Below are 20,867 nucleotides of genomic sequence, written 5' to 3'. Positions count from 1 at the left end.
AAACTAACATTTACCAAATAGCTACTAAGTTCCAGAATCCAGTTAGTACTTGATGCTATCTCATTTAAATGGGATAAGACACCTGGCAAAATGGCCCATAGTAGGTATTCAGAAAATGACAGTTACTGTGATTATTATTATAACCTATTCTCACAATAATCCTCGGAAGTAAACAGAATCATCTTCCTTTACACCTTCAGGGTGGTTTAGTAAAAAGCAAGAGTCACGGTATATCAGATTCAAGCTCAGTCAGACCTGCTCTAGGACTCATAGTGGGAATGCGGGACAGGGATCGGGAATCTCCACCCTGAAAAGGCCATCTGTTTCAGACATTCAAAGCTTACTTGGTCAAGTGTTGTCTGAGAAACAGAGTAGTCTTCTATGTGGAGTCTCTTTTTGCTCTGGGAGAGGATGCTGAATATCCTGGCCAGAGAAGAAAGGGAAGACGGAAGCTGGTACTGGAGCATGTTCCGGTGTTTCTCTTTGAGGACACTTCCCGGAAAGGCAAGTCCAAAGAACTCCTGGACAGGCTTTAGGTCAGGGTTGGACCCTGCTATTCGTACCACTATTGTATAACCATCGCCAAACCTGAAAGCAGGGAAAAAAAAAAAAAAAATCCAATGGAAGATCCTCAGGAAACTTCTCAAAATAGTATGTAACCCGACCCAACCGGTGCTATAAAAAAGGAAGCTCCCAAAAGTTTTACCCAGAAATAAGTACCTAAGAGAAGGAACTGGTTACCATTTACTGATGATCTAGTCTATGTGACGTGTCATGCCGAGTGCCTCAGACACATGATTTCACTGATTCCTCACCTGGACATGTGAAGTCCGACAGATGTTAGTTACAGAGAAACTGAAGTCCACGGAGCTAGTCGCTTGCTCATGGTACAGAGCTCCTAAGTGGTGGGGCCATGGTGTAGACTCGTGTGTGTTTGACCCCAAAGCCTATGCTGTGACCACACTGACGTATGTAAAATTCCCCATTTCATTTGTTTAGCAAAGCCAGAAAGCAGATATTCCTCGGATACAGACTCTCAGAAAAGTTAAGCAATCTGTCCAAGGGCCCACACCAGGAGAAGGTAAAGAGAATTCAAATGCAGCTCTGACTTCAAAGCCCTTATTCCTTCCACTATACCATTTTGTTCAGTTTATTTCCCTTTATTTTTAGAGCCACCATTTATACGCTCACAAACAGAATAAATACAAGTGTCCTCAGTAGGGGTTATCCCAAAGATACTATGTTTGTTACCTATTTTTCAGATGTTGAACGCTGCCAAGACACCTGAACCTCCCATTGACCATAATTGCCATCCTAGTGCAAAGAGCTTCACATTCTTCCATACTGTGGGAAAACAGAGATTTTTATTTTAGAAAGATGCTGCTCTAACCATCCGAACATCATGTGACATCTGGAATTTCAAAGAGATAGATTTCCAGCATCCTAGGGCATAACTGCCTCCTATCACAAATACATGAAGATGTAGGCAGGATGCTGTCTACTGCCGTGCTGTTTATACTTGTAAAAAAAAAAAAAAAAGTTGGAAACAGTCCAAATGTCTACAAAAAGAGGAACAGTTAAACAAACTTAGGTATTTCCTATTGGAATACTGTCTACATATGAATGTACACAAAATACGAAGTGAAAAAGAACAGTCTAAGTACACAGCTTGCGTTTTTGCCTGTAAATATACACACGTCTGGTGTGTGTGTGTGTGTGTGTGTATACAGATTTGCATTAGAAAACTGCAAAGATACATAGCCTGATGACAGCAATGTTTATGTCCTCATGATGCAATTTCAGGTGATTACCACATTTTCTCTTTGCCTTTCCACATTTTCTAATTTTTATACAATGATCACATTACTACTTGGAAAATCATAAATATACACAACACAGATGCCAAGCCCAGTCTTCACTGCTGACCTGTGAGATGTAAGCACTACTGATCTGCCTTCCTTGACAATACTTAGAGCACAATTCCACAAGAATCGCCGGGCTTTGGGGTCCATGCCTGTGGTAGGTTCATCCTGTAATTAGAATAAAATAAGCCCTATTACTTCCTGAAAACACAAAGATAGATTTCTTTTTAAATGCAGAAGCATCTTTAAAATAGCCTAAATTCCAACTTACCATTCTAGTTATTTCTTGATAGACCAAAAAATCAGACCTCGCATACAAAAATAAACTGCGTACTTGTTTGTAACCAGTTCACTCTTACCAATATGTAGGAAGTAGGAAACTCAATTTTTTAAAAAATTAAATTTCTCCAAATGAATAGAAAGGGAAAGGGAAAACCTATTTAGTTTCAATCATCTTTTCATGACTGACAAATATACACTAAAAATTCTTTTTGTCTGAAGTCTCTATTGAAGTCCATAGAAGGTTTGGGTAAAATTACTTTTCTTTTTTTATTCTAGCTCATTATAGCTTAGCCTGTTATATTGTACTTGCTAGTCTTAGAGAAACAAATTGCAGATCCAAACGGTACAGATAACATTAAAGCCCTAACCCAAGGTTTCTTCCTACAATAACTTCAAAGCAGAAGAAAAAGGGCCAAGGGGCTCCTGTCCAGTTTAATCTTCTGTTTTCCATCTATCTATGTGTTAGAACTATAACCCAGCTGCCACCCTGGGGATCTTGAAGCTGTGTCCACAATCTCCATTTTCAGGAGATGAATACACAGATGGTCTGAAAGAATGATCCAGAGAAAGTTCAAATCACATATCTGAGACTCAGCCACACGAGCCAGCGTTCCCCAACACCAGAGAAACAAAAGGGCCCTAGAGCTTCTCTTCTCTGGAGCATCAGAGGGCATGGCAAAGCCACCCCAACATGTATCAAGGAGAAGAACAAAGGAACTTCCCTCTGGTTTTCTAAGGTGGCTCTGCTGTTCCCGGTCAGAGGAAGGATGACTTGCCATTAGTCAAGCCAGTCCGGCAATATCCCTGGACATACGGGACTTCAGAAAAGTGATGTTTTCCATTCAGGCCCACACAAGAGTTCTCCACTCAGTCACACTCACCAGAAACACTACAGGGGGCCCGCCGATCAGAGCCATGGCTGTGGAGAGCTTGCGCTTGTTGCCTCCGCTATAGTTACCAGCATACTTTTCGCCATACTTGACGAGGCCCAGTTTCCGAATTGCCCATTCACCAACCTGGAGTAATAAAACGCACCTTGACTTTTGTCTGGTGTGTTTATCATGTTTTCTTATACGTGCAGATGATTCTTTACAGAGCAGGACTAGGAAAATTCTTCTCACTGAGTAGATTCTATAATAGCAAGTGCCAAGGAGCCAAAAAGCAAAGGGAAAGAACTCATGGGGGTAGGCACAGCACTTCCTCTCTGCTCTGCAGCATGTGAATGTCCACTCACCCCTGCCCCCCCGCCATGGATTCCCACCTCGCAAAGTAGGTGCGAGGAGCCAGCATCTCATATTGCTGCACCCATGCGTAAAAAGAGCCTGAAGCCAACGGTCATTTGTGAAGGCCAAAACCATAAGGCATACTGTCAGCCTGCGAAGGGGGCAGGCTGGCTTCTGGTGCCCACGGTACCTTGCCAACTTCTTTCTCTGGGACTCCTCTCAAGAGGGCAAAGAACTCCACGTGCTCTCTTCCAGTCAGTAGCTCCGTGATGGCATCGAACTGAGGGCAATAGCCCATGTTCTGATGGACTTCATGGATGTCTGACAAGATACTGCAAAGGAAAAACTGGTCAGGTTTTAAGCATTTAGAGAGAGACTGATTGGACAGTCTTGTCTCATGTTCCTAAAAAGTGTACTTGCATGTGACAAAAATAACCAGTGAGCACACTTGCTGTAGCTTGACGGCACCATCTTTTTGTCCCCGGAGGCCAGCCCCTCCTGGCAGTCAGGGTTCCCGCCTCTGGCCCACCTACTGCTTGTACCTGGCTCTCCCAACACCTCAGTCTGCAGGCTCAGTCCCATTTCAAGATTCCCAAGTCCATCCCAACTGCTGCACTCTCTCTACCGACAACCTCACTCACACAATCTTGGGGCTTTAACACTAAGTCTCCATCCAAGACTTGACCCTGTGATCCAGTCATACGGACCAAGTACTCTTTTACTCCCAAGTCTCCCTCATGACCCTGCAGACCCAGAGGAGGCCCAGCAAATCTAGGGACCTTCCTCCCTCTGCTGTTTGCTGCCCATACATTGGCCACAACATGGTCCAGATGGCCTGGCCCCACTATTTATCCAGCCCAGGCACCCTCTTGGTTTTTAAGGGGTTTGTTTGGGGGATTTTTGCTTTGTTTTGTTTTGTTTTTTATCACAGGCTCTCTAAAAATCTGGTGACCAAAAAAATACATCTACAGACACAGCTTTAAATATATTGGTGGAAGCAGCTTTTGCACTCTATGAAGCCAATCTCAGGTTAAGAATCCTTGATGTGGGAGAAGTTCAGTGTCCCATCCACTCTGATGGCTGCACTTATCAGCCACCCTTGGACAGCATTTGACCTTTGTTTGGCCTGTTAGCAGTATTCATTCCCCTTTGCCTATCTGTTTTACACTCTGAAGTCCAGCCTTTCCCAGAATTATGACTGAGATGCCCACAGACACTGTGCCTGGCCCTCACTGCAACACTGCCCAAGCCAGCCTCTTACAACTGGTCACTGGGATAAACCTTAGTTTGAGCCAGTTACTGCTCCCACTGCTTTATACCGCAGGAGCCTAGTAGAAGGAACGAGCCTGGGGAAGCAGATGTACAGTCTTAGGCCTGCTATTTCAGCATTGGTTCTCTTAAACCTTTTTTACCCTGCTATGGAAAAAACTGATAAGAGAAAAAAGGGGGGGCCCCTGAGTACATTAAGTCCCTCATTCTTTTCAAATGTCACTGGCTAGTAGGCCCCTATCTACTATTTCTAAATTGTGAGCCATTACCCATTAGCAGGTGACAAAATAAATTTAGTGGGTCATGATCAGATTTTTTTCTTTAAAGATATGCCTGTTTATGTGATTTTGTGTATTTACTAGGTTGAGAGGTAAATGAATTTGCTACTTTGGGTCATGGTCAGAAAAGTTCCAAAGCCATGGTCTTTGTACCACCTCTTCATATAGAAAGCCCATAAAGCCTCACATATTTAGAGTACACAAGGGCAACATTGCTTAATAGGTCCCTAAAGTGGAGGTGCACCCCTAAAGATCAGATTGCTTAGTGACCTGTGCATTCTCAGATAATGGCCTATTGCAACCTCAATAACCGACACACCCTTTAGGGAAGGCAATTTGGCAAATACACACCCTTTTACCTTGTAGGAATTTTCCCTTTACATATGTACATAGATGTACATATGTACATCTTTACATATGTACATAGGTGTACATATGTAAAGGGAATAGTTACATAGTCAAAAACAGAAACTAATAAATGTCCAGAAATAAGGAATTGATTAAACAAACTGCAGATAAAAATACATAGGGGGGTTTATGCAACATTGTAAAACCTACATCTTAGAACATGTAACCCATTGAGAAATATCCATATTAGACTCATTAATAATAAACTAATTTCAAAAATCTAGATACAGTATGATCTCAATTTTTAAAAAACATATATATGTGTAAAAGAGAGAGTTTGGGGGTGATGGGAATGTTCTAATTGTGGTGGTGAGTGCACAGCCTTGTAAATCAACTAGAAATCACTAGGAATTATATCTTTTTTTAAAGATCTTGTTTGTTTACTTGACAGAGAGAGACACAGCAGGAGAGGAACACAAGCAGTGGGGAGCAGGAGAGGGAGAAGCAGGGAGACCGATGTGGGGCTCAATCCCAAGACCCTGGGATCATGACCCGAGCCGAAGGCAGATGTTTAATGACTGAGCCTCCAAGGCGCTGTAAGCAATTGTATTCTTAAGATAAGTGAACTATATGCTATGTAAAATTATACTAAATAAAGCTGTTAGAAAAAATAGAGGGAACCTGGGAGAAAAAAATGTAAATAGTAGTTCTCTCTAGGTAGTGGGATTATGGGTGATTTTTATTTTTGTCTCTACCCTTTATAGATCTCAACCTTTTTATAAGCTATATAGTACTGTTAGAATCAGAAAAATAAAAAAGTCTTTAAATAAAAATAAGAAAAAGAGTCTTTGTGGCAAAATACAGTCCATGTCTTTTCTCACCTATTTTTGTTAAGGAAAGCATCTCCTCTGGTAACAGTGGTATCTCCAGTCAACATCTTGAAAGTCGATGATTTCCCAGCCCCATTAACTCCCAGAAGTCCAAAGCACTGAAAAAGATTGGGTAAGCTGTTTAAGCAAACAACTGCAAATCTGAATATAAATGACCCTTATATAATAGTCTCCTCAGCTTAGTTTTGACATAACATGATTCTAAAACATTCTTAAGTATCAATGAAGAGTTGAATTTTGGGGAGTTTTAAGAACTTCCATTGATATTTAAACATTTTATAACAAGACATATTGAGCATATTGGTAAATATTATTGGAGTTACCAGGGTGAAGCCAAAGTTAATGTGTAAAAAACAGTAATGAAAGCTAACCAGTCACCTTTCACCATCTAATTTGTCTAAAGGGCATAAAAGAACACAAACATGAACAAGAAAAGAAAAAAAAAGTATTTTAAAAAAATCTACTTGAATTTCATCATCTTGAATGGATCACAAAGACACATTTTGGATGTACATTCTTTTCTTAAACTGACTGAGGTTATCCAAAATTGTTGCTTTTTAATATATGCAGTCCCCATCTTCTCAATGACTGATTGCTCCACATAGACATAAATAGAGAAGGCTTTAAAAACTACTTTCAAACCCTTATAGATGTTGTCATTTGATTGGGTAGATAATCCAAATTAACAGGGACAAGTAGAGTGTAGACAGTGCTTTTACCTCGCCAGGAGGAATGCCAACACAAATCCTGTCAACAGCAGGCTTCCTCTTTCTTCTATATATCTGCAACCAACAAAATGCAAAAATTCAAGGGCCATAGTGAACCACAACTATCCCAAGCAACTGTGGAAGACTGACTTATAATCTCACGATGAGGTAAGGCTCATCAATAAAATAAAGTCACATATCTGATATGCTAAGAGCCATGGTCTGTCTCTGCGGCAGCCAGCTTCTAAATGATTCGAGAGCTTAAAATAAAAATAAATTTCTTTTTTTCTTTAATTTTTTTAATAAACATATAAGTATTATTAGCCCCAGGGGTACAGGTCTGTGAATTGCCAGGTTTACACACTTTTCTTTTTATTTTTGATCTAATATCAACCTTTTTAAGAGACAGTGGTCATCAATATTTACATAATTTTTCATTTATTTGATATTGTAGGTATTATAAAAATTAAATTCTAGGGACATCTGGATGGCTGGATAAGCATCCAACCCTTGATCTCAGCTCAGGTCTTGATCTCAGGGTTGTGAATTCAAGCCCTGCACTGGGCATGGAGCCTACATTTAAAAAAATAAAAAATTAAAATTAAAAAAAAATTCTACAGGGTCAAAATGTAGAATCAAAACACTGCAAATATTGTACATATTATAAAAAAGTGAAGTACTGGGATCCTGGCACCTAGAGTGGGCTGAAAACAAACCCTCTTCCTGAGTAACAGACTTATCAGTTCTTTAGACCATGATACTCAAAAGTCAATCATTTATTCCTCTCACGTCAGCTTTGACTAGATATACAATTTTAGTATGTTTTAATAAACACATAAATGTAAGTGTGAAAAACAAATACACTTGAGAACCAGATTTCCCATTATAGAAGTAGTCTCAGGATTTCTTTAATGAAGAAGTCCCTTCGGTGTATTTTAAACAAAATTAATTTGATAGAAACTTGGTCTAGATACATATATTTTTGGAAGTATGCTCTTTTCATTAATCAAATCAGAAAAAAGCTCATCTCCAAAATGCAAAGCTGAGAAAAACTGAAGACAAGTTGTTACAGCCTGTACTCACTGTCTCACCTTCGTCAGCTCCTTGATCTCCAAGATATCATTCTGTCCTCCACCATCAAGAATTCTCTGTCTTTCCCGCTTCACGTCTTCATCCTCATCATTCAAAGGAGGAAGCTTGGCATTTACAGGTCTTGAGGAAAATATTTTAAGAAAAAATCAATCTTTCAAGGTATTTCTCAAGACAAGGATCCAATTTCTAAGAAAGTCCTTTAAATCTGTTCTCCACAGTTTTTAGGATCAGCAGTGCTGTGGGCTAGAGAATGCCCATGTCAGGAAAATCATCTGGATCATCTTGAGTTCAATGCAATGCGACCACCACTGATCAGTGTTTCCCTGTGTTCCTCTGTGACCCTCAGCCAGATACTCCATGAGTTCTGAGAAAAAACTTACCTGGGTCTAATGAAGAATCTATACTGGATGAGAACAGTGATGAGGAAGAACACCACCCCTTCCACGGCCATGGCAAACAGGTTTCGTCCCACTAAGTCCCAAGACAGTGGTGAAACAAAACGGTTCTCCCCTGGTAGACATAATGCAGAGATCCAATTAGAATGGAGGCACCAAAGACTCTGGGCCCTTCCTCAAATTCAGGCTCAAATTCACCTCTGTTCCTTGGAACACCAATGATTATTGCCTATGACAAGGGGGAAAATTATAGGAGTGACTACTTTCCATGTCTGATTTTTTTTTAGGGTAAGGTTTTGGGAAATTACACTGTGACCCATTATCAGTCGCAAGTTCAGAACCAACATGTATTAGATCTATAATTTCATATCTTACATTTCTTTTTTAAATGAGACATGCTGAAAATCCTTTTTAAAAGGGCAAACAATCTGGGGTAACTTCTAGGGTATTTTTGCACACTGTAAATTTCACTAAAGGAAGATTAGAGAGTACTCTAAAAAGACGTCCCTTTCAGAAAGTAGCATATAATATAACCTAGTGAACCTATGAAATCACCTGGCTCTATGGGAATATTCCTTACACTCCTTATACATCTCCTTTGCACCTGCTAGATGGAAAAAAAAAAAAAGTCCCTCTCCTATGCCCATTAAATAACATGGCCCATCTAGCTATATGAGCCAGTGGATAAAGAATAGTAATGTGGCCACAGGAGAAATATTTTTAAAGACTCTAAAGAGAGAAAGAGCTGCAGTAAATTACCTTTTTATAGACTGTGTAAAAGGTAATAGATGACCACATCTTCAGGCCCATGATCTTCCTCATAGTCATAGCCAAAGTTTGCACCCTTCCTACTGATCCTCTGGCCTGTATCCAACTCTCAGACTGTGCTCTGACTTTTCCGATAACTAAGAAAGGCAACCTGTGGCATTACGCACTGGATTCAGAATAAAACCAGTATTTTTTCCTTGCCTCTAAAATTCCCCCCTCACCTTTCTCAATGCTCTCTGAGGCACAGATGAATGTTGTATGAAAAGACCCATGCCACATCCAGGTTCATTTTCATGAACCTTTTCTCAGTGGTGGAAGTCCTATGCCCATTCCCCAGCCTCTTTCCATACCAAAGTCCAGAGTACTGAGGCTCACAAAAACCACCATCTCGAGTCACTGCCGTCACTCACCAAACCTTTCCAAGGCATCGGCCATTGCCTGGTTTTTCACCATGTCAATAAGCCCCCGTCCCAGGCAAAAATGTGGGAAAATCAAGAATACAGACTTCAGGATATCATTGATGTTATTCAGCTTCTAAAAAAAAATATAATAAGACAGAGAGAAACTGAATGTCATTTATGGTTTAGGCTAAAAATATATCAAGGTCTGAATTATGGGAGAGATGAAAAATTTGGTTCCCTGGGGTCAAACTGAACCTTTGAATTCAGACAGCAATAAAGAGCAGCAGCCATAGTTGATGACATATAACATAATAGAATTTCCCCTTTAGAAGATTTGGAGTAATGCTATGAATATGGAGAAATATGAGCAAAGTTTAGAAACACGGTTATGTTAAATGAGAAGCAAATCCATAATAAAATATTGGCTTAACATTTCCAAAGCAAATTGCTCATATCTGGGTCAATATTTCAGCTTCAGGATTTTGTCGGCATTTTAAAAATTCTTCTTGTATACATCAAGCCAGTGGCCAAATATCCCACAATTAAGTTGCTGTGGGCTGGAGGCCTTGTGCTAGGGCCCAAGGGAAGCAAAGGTTAATAAACAGTCTCTACACTGCGGAAAAGAGTACATCACTGGATAGGTGCTGTACTGCCGGCATGAAGGGAGGGCTTCAGGAGCACTGGGGACAGAGAAGCACCTCCCATAGGGCAGGAAAAGAAAGCTTCATAGTTGGGCGCAGTCTTGAGGGCTTAGAGAGATAAAGGAAGTCAGACCTACAGGAGTATGGGAGGGTTTAAGGAACAACCAGCTCAGGTGAAGTTACAGAGCCTTGGGAAGGGGTGTGGCGGGATATGACCAGGAAGGGCTATACAGCTCTGAAGGCCTGGCATTCTAAGTTAAGGTGTCTGGACAAAGACTATGAAAATAGGCAGAGACCCTTAAAGAGATTTGTAACTGGAAGAACTGACAAGGTAAACAGTTGAATGTGGGCGGTAAGAAAAGCACAACATATACGATGCCCATACCGTTGCCAGCCAGGGTGACCGGGTGGATGGTAGTGCCACCCACTGTGACAGGAATGGCAAGAGAAATACTAGGTCCTGAGGGAGAAGATGAGGAGGACAGGTCAAGTCCCGGGGAACCGGAAATAACCTAGATGGAGCCTCCTGCTAGGCAAGTGAAAACGTGAGACTAGAGATCGAGGGAACAGGGTCAAAGGCAAAGATCTGGGAGATAACAACGTAAGACCCCAGAGAGGGGAGTCGGTAAAGGTGAAGGGCATCACACAGAGATAGCATCTAAAGGGGAAAGCAAAGATGGCAGAGCAGCACTGAGACAGGGAGGGGTACAAAGGAAACCAAAGGGTTGGATCAGTCAGAGAATATAAGGAATATAAGGAAAAGGAGGAGAAGGAGGTGCTATGCAAACCCAGAAAGGAGAGAATCTGAAAAAGGACAAAGAGGTCCATGGTGTCTGCACTACAGACCCATGCCATTAAGATCATGACTCGGTGCAATCCTCGGGCTCACGGAGACGCCCATCCCTGCAAGAGGTGCCCCTTCTGCAGGACTCACATTGTTGGTAAAGAGCTCCAGCACAAAAGTGGCCACGCTGCCATTGATCCCGATGAAGAGGTTCACGCTGGTGAGGACCACGTAGGCTGTGCTGGGGATCTTGAACACGAAGGAGGCTGGGTACATGAGAGGTGTGATCGACCACCTGGTGAGGCACAGAGACAAATGTTCACTGGGTGTCCCCTGCCTTCCCTTTGACTCTGGGCACCATATGCCTTCCAGCCCTCCAGGGGGGTCTTACCCGTATAGCAGAAGTAGAAGTGCTAGCACAGGCAGGTTGGTAGAGGACACATAGGACTTCTGCTGGAAGCAGATGAAGATGATAATGACCAGCGTGGCAGGGACCACATAGTTGCACTAAAAGTAAAACAAGAAAATCAAGTTCACCCCTAAGTCAGAGACACAATACACCTCAAGTCTTCACCATCACAGGACAAGAAAGGGTAGATAAACATAGCAGAGAATAACTTTGAATTAATGAAGCCACATAAACTATTCATCAAAATAGTGGACAATACATTTTGACAAGCATTTTACCCTTGGCTGATTTTATAAACTGCATGCCCTTTCTGTCTTTCCAACAGCTAAGCCAAGGTGTCACGCTCAGTAAACTTACTGAACGATGGATTCCCAGTCAGAGTAATTACAATTTCACAGGCAGCAAATAAGCTTCCAGTATTCTTCCCCAAGATGATTGTGTGTTTCATCATTAATGCTATATTAGCGTCTGCCCAAGTTCAGGCTCACATGTAATCTATTTATAAGCGCTTACCTCATAACATGAATGCCAGAATTGTTTCATCACATGAGAAATATTTTCAAGTCTGTCCTCACAGTGTATCAAGCCTTACAATGCAGATATAAAGACGTGACTACAGGACAATTAAGAGAATTCATAGCTAGCAGGGCAAAGCCCAGGCAGGGAGGTAAAAGGCGGCTTGTTGGCTGTTTGAAGAATTTGAGCTTCAGACTACAGGGCTCTGCCTCGGTCCCATCCTTCCCCACATGTTTATCAGTAACGCAGGTGAAGACCTGCTTTTAGCAAATTTCAGAGTCTTGAAAGCAGGGAGTGACAGATAACACACAGACAGTTAAGTGAGGTCTCTGAGTCCACAGACTTGATCTTTCATCTCTGAATCCCCTGCCACAGTCAGATACATCATGAGCACCCAGTATGTGTTTATGGGATGAAGTAATTACTGGGGCAAGACAAAAACAAGAGCAAATGGGTATGAAACAAGATGCAGTGTAACACGGATAAATGTAAAGTTTAGGTTCAAAAAGTCAACTGCATTAGTGTAGAGGGAAAGAGACCCCATTCACCAATCATTCTGTGAAATGGAAATTTCAGTTCACTACCAAGTTGCTAACAAGACAGCTCTCCTTCTGCATGCAAAACCATGGGCTGAGTAATGACAGTATGGGATAAAGATCCACTCTAGGCTCGGAACACAGAGCACAGCCTGAACACAAGGTTACTTCTGGGCTTGGCTTTTCGAAAGGAACATTAACAGTGTGGAGCATGGCCACAGAAAGGCAACATATCACAAGTCTGAGAGGTTGACAAGTCTGAGAGGCTTGGAATAATCGGCAAAGACATCATCCTCACCATCATCACTCGCGTTTGTACAATGCTTTGAAGATGACAAAGTGTGTTCTCATATATCATCTTACGTGGGGAAGACTTAGGTTAAATGAAAGTTGTCTTCAAATACCCGAGGGGCTGTGCTGTGGGAGAAGGATTAAATTTGTTCTGTGTGGCTTACAATTAATAGAAGTCAAGGGAGATACATTTCAACTCCACTTTACAAAAATCAGAACTACAGAATTCTTTGAAGTCCTCCATACTGGTCTGAACAGAAGCAATCTATTAGAGTTGGCACAAAAACATATTTGGAATGGATGGATAAGCCTCTGGGTAAAATGTATAGAGTTTTCAAAGGAAAGACGGATTTCCTACTAAGGCAAAGAACACCCTGCTTCTGGAGGCGAAAACCTACCAGACAGGGTAGAGACACTGGGTTGTGACTAAGCATCTTCCAGCTCGACGTTACTTTGAAAAGTAGTCACTTAAGAAATTAGTGGTAGTGATGGTGGTGGTATTCATTGCAGTGTAAACAGATTTTTTTCCTGTGGTGTGAGATCAGATCTGTATTTGAGGTCATGTTTAGTGTCATGGGTGTACATACAACTACTTCTGCCTTTTTCTTTTTCATTCCTTTTGACTACCTAAAACACTTTTAGAAAAGCCAGGGACTCTTTCATCCAATCCACAGCCCTAATGATTTATAAAACAGCAGCAGACGGAGGTTCTTACCATATCCCACACGAAATTAGAGAGCCAATAGATGACAGGCTTCACTCCACTGATGAACTGCAGGTGCTTTGCTTTGCTGACCCGCTCTTGGATTAGGAACACGACAAAGCTGGCTGGGACGAAGGACATTGCAAAGATGACACAGATGGACACAAGGACATCCACTGATGTGGTCATCCTGAAAAAGAAAGACAATGACAATATGAGGGGCCACTGGCGCAGCTGAGAACTCAAGCAAGAACTCATGCAACTGCACACACACCCACACACACACGTGCGAACACACGCACGCTTGCATGCAAACACACATACACAGATATCGGAGATATGAGGCATAGCCCAGAGGGAAAAATTGATTGACCAAACGTATTTTACTCAGTGTTAAAGATGATTATTTTCGAATAAAAAAACCCTAATAATTAAAATGCAAAACTAATTTCAATGAAGTAAAAAAGAATCCACTGCCATAATGAAATTATCAAGGGAAGTCTAAGAATGGCCAAATGGCATTCACTTTGGCCTTATGTTCTTGACCCTGAAGAGCATTAAGTTGTAAATGTTCACATATATAGGACCAGTGTACTCTGAAAAATGAAATAAAGCAGAAGTATTAGGATGAAACTATTCAAATAATTTTTGGCTATAAATAAATTTGAAAACAATAGTGTGTAGCATATCGGTCTAACACACAGCAAAAATTCTATCAGATTCTATTAAAGGAGCATAGTTACAAGTCCATTAAACAGGGTATAACATAAACTATTTTTATATGCATTAATTTTATATAAACTTGGTATAAAGATCCTAGTGGTATATATTGGTATTCTACAGGAGTTAAACAGAAATAGCTGTGCCACACGCTGTACACAGGAAAGAATCTAACATGTGCTGAATATCAACAATGTGCTGAGTGCTGGACTTGGCAATTTACATGAATTGCCTCATTTAACACCATACATCTAGAAATATAAAAACCAGAGTCAAACACAGATGTCTATGATTCCAAAGGTTACGCACTTTAAACTGTATCATACTGGCTTTAAACTTCTTTCTCTCTCTCTCTCTCACACACACACACAAGCTTGATTCAGGAATTAAAAGGACAAGCTGATAAAAGCATGTTTCACCAAGTTTACAAACAGTGGTTTCAAAACTAAAAGAGCTGGTTTTCTCTTAAACACTGTGTTAATGATGAGTTAAATTATTTTAGGATTTTACCGACAATTTCACTTTATATAAATTCCCTACATGTAATGGTTTTTATCCAACAAAATCCTTGATCTTCTGCAGTTTAATCCCTGCTGGCCAATTCATAAAGCGATCATTTTCTGCCCAGAACCTGAATTCATAATGTAACTGTATCCTCAGCTGGTACTCTACAAGCAGCTTCACACTTCCCTCCCCAACATGGTGGTCCCACCAACAGCTTCTCCTGTCCTCACCCCCACCCAGTTAGATACAGCCACGCTTACAGAGCCACTTCTGAGAGCTGCTGCTTGGTGAGATTCAGGGGGTGGTTGAAGGCCGTAATCCCATACTGGCTGGGGTTCTCTCCCTTCTGCAGGTTGGCCCGGAGAATGGCATTGTTGATGACATTCAAGAAAGAGCTGATGGCATGCCAGCCCTTGTTGTTGAACCACACCTGAATAAAAGACGCCAGGTACAAAGTAATGCTTCCAAATCCTGCTCCTGGAGGTCGGTGCACATGCAAGACATTTTTAGTATTCCATACACCAAGAGAAAACATTAGGGTCAGAGAACATGGCAAAGAGGTAACAGCAGCCACTGCGCTACTTCTGATCTTCAACTCACTCAATCCTTACCACATCTTTAAAACATGACTCCTGCCTCTGTTTCTTGGATTAGGAAACGGAGGCTTAAATAGGCTAGGTAACTTGGTCAAGGTCACAGCGGTTCAGTTGGTACATCTGTTGGAAAGCCAATTCTCTTTATCATCATACTGTCTGGGCTCCATGGTAAAATTAGTAGCCTGCTCTTTTCTGTCCTGAATATGCCTATCAACATTAGGAGCTGAAAATACTTAAGTACTACTGTTCATCAAGAAGCTACCGGAACACAGGGCCTCACCTTGACATTATTTTTCGTGTCCAGTCCTGTCATGAACCTCCCCAGGCTGCTGAGAAACCGATCGGCAGAACTGTCCTGTGAACAACAGAAACCTGCCTCAGCTGGGATGGTTCACAAGGGAAGGGCAACAGGACAGCCCTGTGAAGGGCAACAACGTTGCTGCCTTGTTCAGCCGAGCAAGACAGGAAACTACAGCGGGACGGGCACCCAAGAAACAAGGGACCAGAATTCTAAAGCATTGGTGTTGCCATAAACCACAAGTTTTTGAAAGAATCACAGGGACACCCTGGGACTCCCAAGTTGCCAGGGGCAGAGGTCTTGCCTAACTGGGTGGGGAGCATCTTTCAAAGTGTTCCCCAGGGGTCCTCTAAAGACCTAGAACTAGGCCTAGTGGGCAGATGTGTCGGACACATGGGATCTGGGCCTCAAAACTGGAGATACAGACTCTAGGATTATTATGGATACCATGATCCTGGAATCCAGGCCCGCGGAGCCCTCATTCTCATTTAGAAAACGGGAAACTCAAAACCCTGAGAAATGAAGTGAGAGCCTACGAGGTCCTGCCACCAGTGTAAAGGAAATGATTCATTTCCTTTGTAACCAGTGATTGTTTCAAGGAAGTATGTTCGAAGCCCAGTTTATTTACCTACTGGCTAAATTCATAAAGGAAGTTATACTGAGAGCTTTTAAACCTCTGAATTTTTTTTTGATCTATGTTTTCAGACATTAAATATATACTGAATAGCTCAGTCTTGGCTGGTGCAAGATCAGCTTTGTATTCAGTCCTAAAAACAGTAAGTGGCAAGGTGATTACCTGCCAACTACTCCCACTTAGTGGCAACTCTGGGCCCATCTTTCTGACACATCCTAGGATGGATACCTACCTTGGCCAGCTTCAAGTGCTTCTTCACTTCCTTGATGGCATTATTAACTTCTTGACTTGAAGGAAGTGAATGAGAATTACTGGCACCCAGGGAAAACCCTCCATACCTAAAAGGACAGCCTGACATTAGAAGACAGAGCCATACACAGTATCATTCAGCAGCAGACATCACATGAAGGAGTGTATGCATCATGGAGGTGATTGTTTATTCGAAGCAAGACCAAAGTTAGACTTGGAGAAAGCTTCATCTTGGCCTCCTCTGATGTCTTCCGGCAATCTCTTGATTCTTAGGGTTACTGCCCAAGTGGGAAGGAGCTGCTCTGGGATTACACACAGAGTGAGGTGTCTTTCATCTCATAGATGCTCCTCCTTCCCCTCCCCGCGCCCTCCCCCAGTGACCCCAGTCTGCCCTTCCACATGGGTCTCTGAGTGTCAAGGCAAGGAGACGGGGAGTTAGGGAGAGGACAGTGACCAGAGTAGCCTAGGGAGGCTTAGAGACAGGCCATGGGCCTTTCCTAGCATAAAGGCACTTTAGGGGCCCCAGTCTGTATCTGCTCTGTGCAGAGTTCTATGGGTGTTGGCCCCTGGGAAAAAGGAAAAGAGGGAAGATGGGCAACAGTGACAGAGCTAAGTTTTGAGGCAGCCATATAAGGCATCTCATTCTCTAGAAGGACAAACTGGCTTCAAGGGTTGTTCCTGCCTTTCTTCCCTAGTGCCACCTGTTCCTTCAAAACCAAGAAAGAGAGAGAATTTCAAATACTGTGGAACTAAATAGCTTTGATGCCTCTTATTTCATCCAAGACCTTCTTGGTCTCATTCTAAAGGCCTGAGAAATTGTTCCGGAGTCCCCAGGGCCCACTGGGAGTCTGATTTGGGCGGGGGAAGGGGGGAAGGAGGGGGAGTATAAACAGAGTAAGGTACTTCCCTTCCAACACTGTGCTTCCCCGCTAAATCCCTAGAGACCTTCAAGGAACCACTGAATCTCCTCATGGGGATCAGAATGCCACATGTTTCAAGGGCATCTAAAGCAGCAGCTGAGCACTGAGCAGAAACACCAAGGGCAAACAATCCCCACATCCCAACTTGCTGGGACCCGAGATACCAGTATCAAAGTCATCCTTCTGAACTACAGGAGTCCAGACAAAATACGGGCTAGCACAGAAAGAGATCAACTTACCTAAACTCATTCACCCAGATCTTGTTCTTTAAACTGCAGAAGCCAAAGAAAAAGAAACGAAAAATCAGTTCAAAGAAACATTGATCGTATTCCTGTATTCCTGATGATACAAAAGAAGTTACTATCTACCTGAGGAGACAAGCCAGGATAGAAAGAATCCTGTGATCAGTCTTGGGCAGGGGCGGTACGCATAGAAGGACATCCACCCCAGTCACTAGGTCTTTCCTTCTCCCCATCTTAAAACCTTGTTATTTATATGAAAATCATGCTTTGGATTAAACCACTTCAAAAACCACCTTACAGACAAAGATGTGACTGAACTAAAAGCTTTTTTTGTTTTGTTTTGTTTTTAATTCTTTTTAAGGAGGCTCCATGCCCAATGTGAGACTTGAACTCATTACTCTGAGACCAAGAGTCACATTCTCGGGGCACCTAGGTGGTTCAGTGGTTTAAGCCTCTGCCTTTGGCTCAGGTCATGATCTCTTGGTCCTGGGACTAAGCCCCACATTGGGCTCTCTGCTAGGTGGGGAGCCTGCTTCCCCTTCTCTCTCTGCCTATTGCTCTGCCTACTTGTGATCTCTCTCTCTCTGTCAAATAAATAAATAAAATCTTTAAAAACAAGTCACCTTCTCTACCAACTGAACCAGCCAGGTGCCCCAAAACTTACTGAATTCAAGGTAATACATCAACTATGGAGGACGTGGAAATGTTATGCCTCTTTCTTGAAGCATACCCCTGTCATTTAAAGTCACTGAGAACACCTAACAGAGAAGCCTAACAAACCAAAAGGAGACCAGAACAAACATTTCCTGGGCATCAAGTAAGTATTCAACACTGTGCCTTGATAGCCTCAGAAACTTCGGGGCTGTTCCAAACCTCCACAGCCATGTTAGGCCACTGAGCTGGCCCAGGGCTCACTTCATAATGCCAAGTATCATCCACATTACCACAGATTCCATTCATGAGAGGCACTTTATACATACCAATGTCATTTAATTTACACAACAAAATAATAAGAGCAACCACAAAATAGTAAGAATATCACATACTCTACAAATGAAGACTTTTTCAAGGACAACTGGCTGCTCCTGGTAAAGCAGATGGTAAGTAACAGAATTCAAATTTGAAGCCAGATTTACTTTTTTTACTGACATATAACTGACATAGAACACGATATAAGTTTAAGGTGTATAACAGTCTGATAAGACATATTTAGATATTATAATAGGATTACCACGGTACCTCCATCATGTCCTGAAATCATCATCCCTTTTGTTGTGGTAAGCATATTTAAAATTTAGTTTCTTCACAACTTTGGAGTTTATAATTTGGTATTGCTAACTATAATCACAATACTGTACATCTGCTCTCCGGAATTTTTCTCTTGCACAGCCCTACAATGATATAGGCTGCCTTACCTTGATGCTGACAATTAAAACTTCAAAAAATTTATCTGTTCTAGGTTGGGAGAATATCCTAAACTTCCAAAAGCCAGCATCAGGCCAAAATTTGATATTTTTCCCCAGAACTAAGCTATTTTTAAACATTTAATTCCCCTATTCAGGACTGAAAAAAGGGCCAAGTTTAGTAAATAATGACCTTTTGGCTATGATCTGCACATAGGTCTTCACCAAATAATCTGAAATGTTTCTTCCCGTCAGGTTCTGAAGGATGTCTGCAGTGTTCTGTTTTCTCTGTCATCATAGAAAAAACAAGCACAAATGTCTTTATGGACCACAATTGAAACAGGAAAAAAGAAAGAAAAAGATTAAGGACTACAATGACACATGTTTCTTGATCATAGATCACAGTGTGACCGGACTTGCCCACAGAGCCAAGGTGCTGCCATCAGCCAAACACAGAGGCCTAGTCTGTTCTGCCCTCACCATCGGCTGTTCACTTATGCCAAACCAAGATGTCCCCCAGGAAATTATTCCGAGATACTCAACAATAGACAGTGGAACATGACTCATTACAGTCACCGAGGCTCTCAGGGAGCACTATCATGGACTACGCCCAGTGACTTCTTTGGTTCATTAGAGTTATATTGATGAATAGATACACCATTATTTTATTTATTTATTATTAACATATAATGTATTATTTGTTAGATACACTGTTATTTTAAAGAGAAGTAACCAGGACTCAAGTTTTCACACCCATTTACAATTGCTTGTCCTCACCCTGCAACCTAGATGCTGATAAAGCAACAGAGGGAGATCACAAGCAAGCCTCCTCCTGAAACTGTTCTCAGAAAAAGGCTTAGAACTGCTCCCCACACTCACAGTCTCAGAGACTGTCAGAGTTTTAAGACCCACAGAAGTCTCATGGGCCAGTCTCCCTAATTCAGAGGTGAGGAAACAGGCCCAGGGGCTGAGCGGCCTGTCTGAGGTCACCAGCTCATCTGTGGCACAAGCAGGGATGGAGCCGGGTCTGTCACAAGATATTGTGTCACATTACCTCAGTGGGAGAAACCAGACTGTGCCTTCCACAGCCCAAGGATCCAGAGTGCTGAGATCTGGTTTTAACTCAAACAAGTAAGTAAGCTAGGCTGACTTTTCAAAATAGAGAAACAAGTTACACTAAGGTACAGGAACTTGCAGACCAAGTCCCTTCCCCTCAAAACCCACATGCTATTCTCTCTGATAAGAATTAAGCTCAAGACTGAAAGACAAGCCCCTGACAGGACAGGTCAGCCGTTCCCTCCTCCCCATCAGAAGCTCCCAGCCCGCCTGCACTGCCATCTGCTCAGTCACACGGAGAGCGACTCACCTGTGGAGGAGGCAGCCCCCCTGCCCCCAGGGGACACACGGGCAGCATCTTCTTGATTTTGTCACTGCTACACTGGCAGGTGGGTGAGGGGTTCTCCATCGTCCAGTTCCCCTTTTGGAAGAGGTCCACGATGGTCTGGGGGACCGGGGCGGTGGTCCACTCCTCCTCCCCCACGGAGCAGGGCATGTTTCTGCAAAGGGAGGACATCAAAGGTGGCATCACCTGAGAGGACCTGGCCTTTCCTGGAGCCTTGGGAGCACAGACCAATAATTAACAACCACAAACAGGCATCTGTGCCCTCACCATTTGTTTGATCTCCCCACAGACCTGTAAGCTGCAAACTCACCTTATAGTTAAGGATGAAGGAACACAAAGAAGCCCTAAACGCTCATGTACCAAACTCCAGGCAATCCAGTCTGCCAGCATTTGGTCTCTTGCCCCTGTGTTCACTCAGTAAATATTCAATGAGCACATACTATGTGCCAGACAGTGTTCTGCATATTTGAGAGTCTGGGGTGAACAAGACAAAGTCCCTGCCTC

General features: G+C 42.3%; 1 protein-coding gene across 5 annotated transcripts in view; it reads right to left on the bottom strand.

The window, feature by feature from the left end:
* ABCA1 (ATP binding cassette subfamily A member 1) overlaps positions 1-20,867 on the bottom strand; it is a 127,881-nt gene that overhangs the window by 3,737 nt on the left and 103,277 nt on the right. For all 5 annotated transcript variants that reach the window (XM_032308438.1, XM_032308436.1, XM_032308434.1 and 2 more), the window contains 19 exons: positions 20,328-20,517; positions 19,155-19,249; positions 17,556-17,588; positions 16,380-16,485; positions 15,496-15,570; positions 14,880-15,049; positions 13,408-13,585; positions 11,332-11,447; positions 11,091-11,235; positions 9,525-9,648; positions 8,332-8,461; positions 7,951-8,071; positions 6,872-6,934; positions 6,144-6,250; positions 3,558-3,699; positions 3,026-3,160; positions 1,927-2,030; positions 1,252-1,344; positions 345-588 (listed from right to left, as the gene is read on the bottom strand). In XM_032308438.1, coding sequence (XP_032164329.1) covers positions 345-588; positions 1,252-1,344; positions 1,927-2,030; positions 3,026-3,160; positions 3,558-3,699; positions 6,144-6,250; positions 6,872-6,934; positions 7,951-8,071; positions 8,332-8,461; positions 9,525-9,648; positions 11,091-11,235; positions 11,332-11,447; positions 13,408-13,585; positions 14,880-15,049; positions 15,496-15,570; positions 16,380-16,485; positions 17,556-17,588; positions 19,155-19,249; positions 20,328-20,517 — 2,371 coding nt within the window. The remainder of the gene's footprint in view (positions 1-344; positions 589-1,251; positions 1,345-1,926; positions 2,031-3,025; positions 3,161-3,557; positions 3,700-6,143; positions 6,251-6,871; positions 6,935-7,950; positions 8,072-8,331; positions 8,462-9,524; positions 9,649-11,090; positions 11,236-11,331; positions 11,448-13,407; positions 13,586-14,879; positions 15,050-15,495; positions 15,571-16,379; positions 16,486-17,555; positions 17,589-19,154; positions 19,250-20,327; positions 20,518-20,867) is intronic.

Source organism: Mustela erminea, chromosome 12 (genome assembly GCF_009829155.1).
Source record: "Mustela erminea isolate mMusErm1 chromosome 12, mMusErm1.Pri, whole genome shotgun sequence".
Classification (NCBI taxonomy): Eukaryota; Metazoa; Chordata; class Mammalia; order Carnivora; family Mustelidae; genus Mustela; species Mustela erminea.
This window is presented reverse-complemented; position numbering and strand designations above follow the sequence as displayed.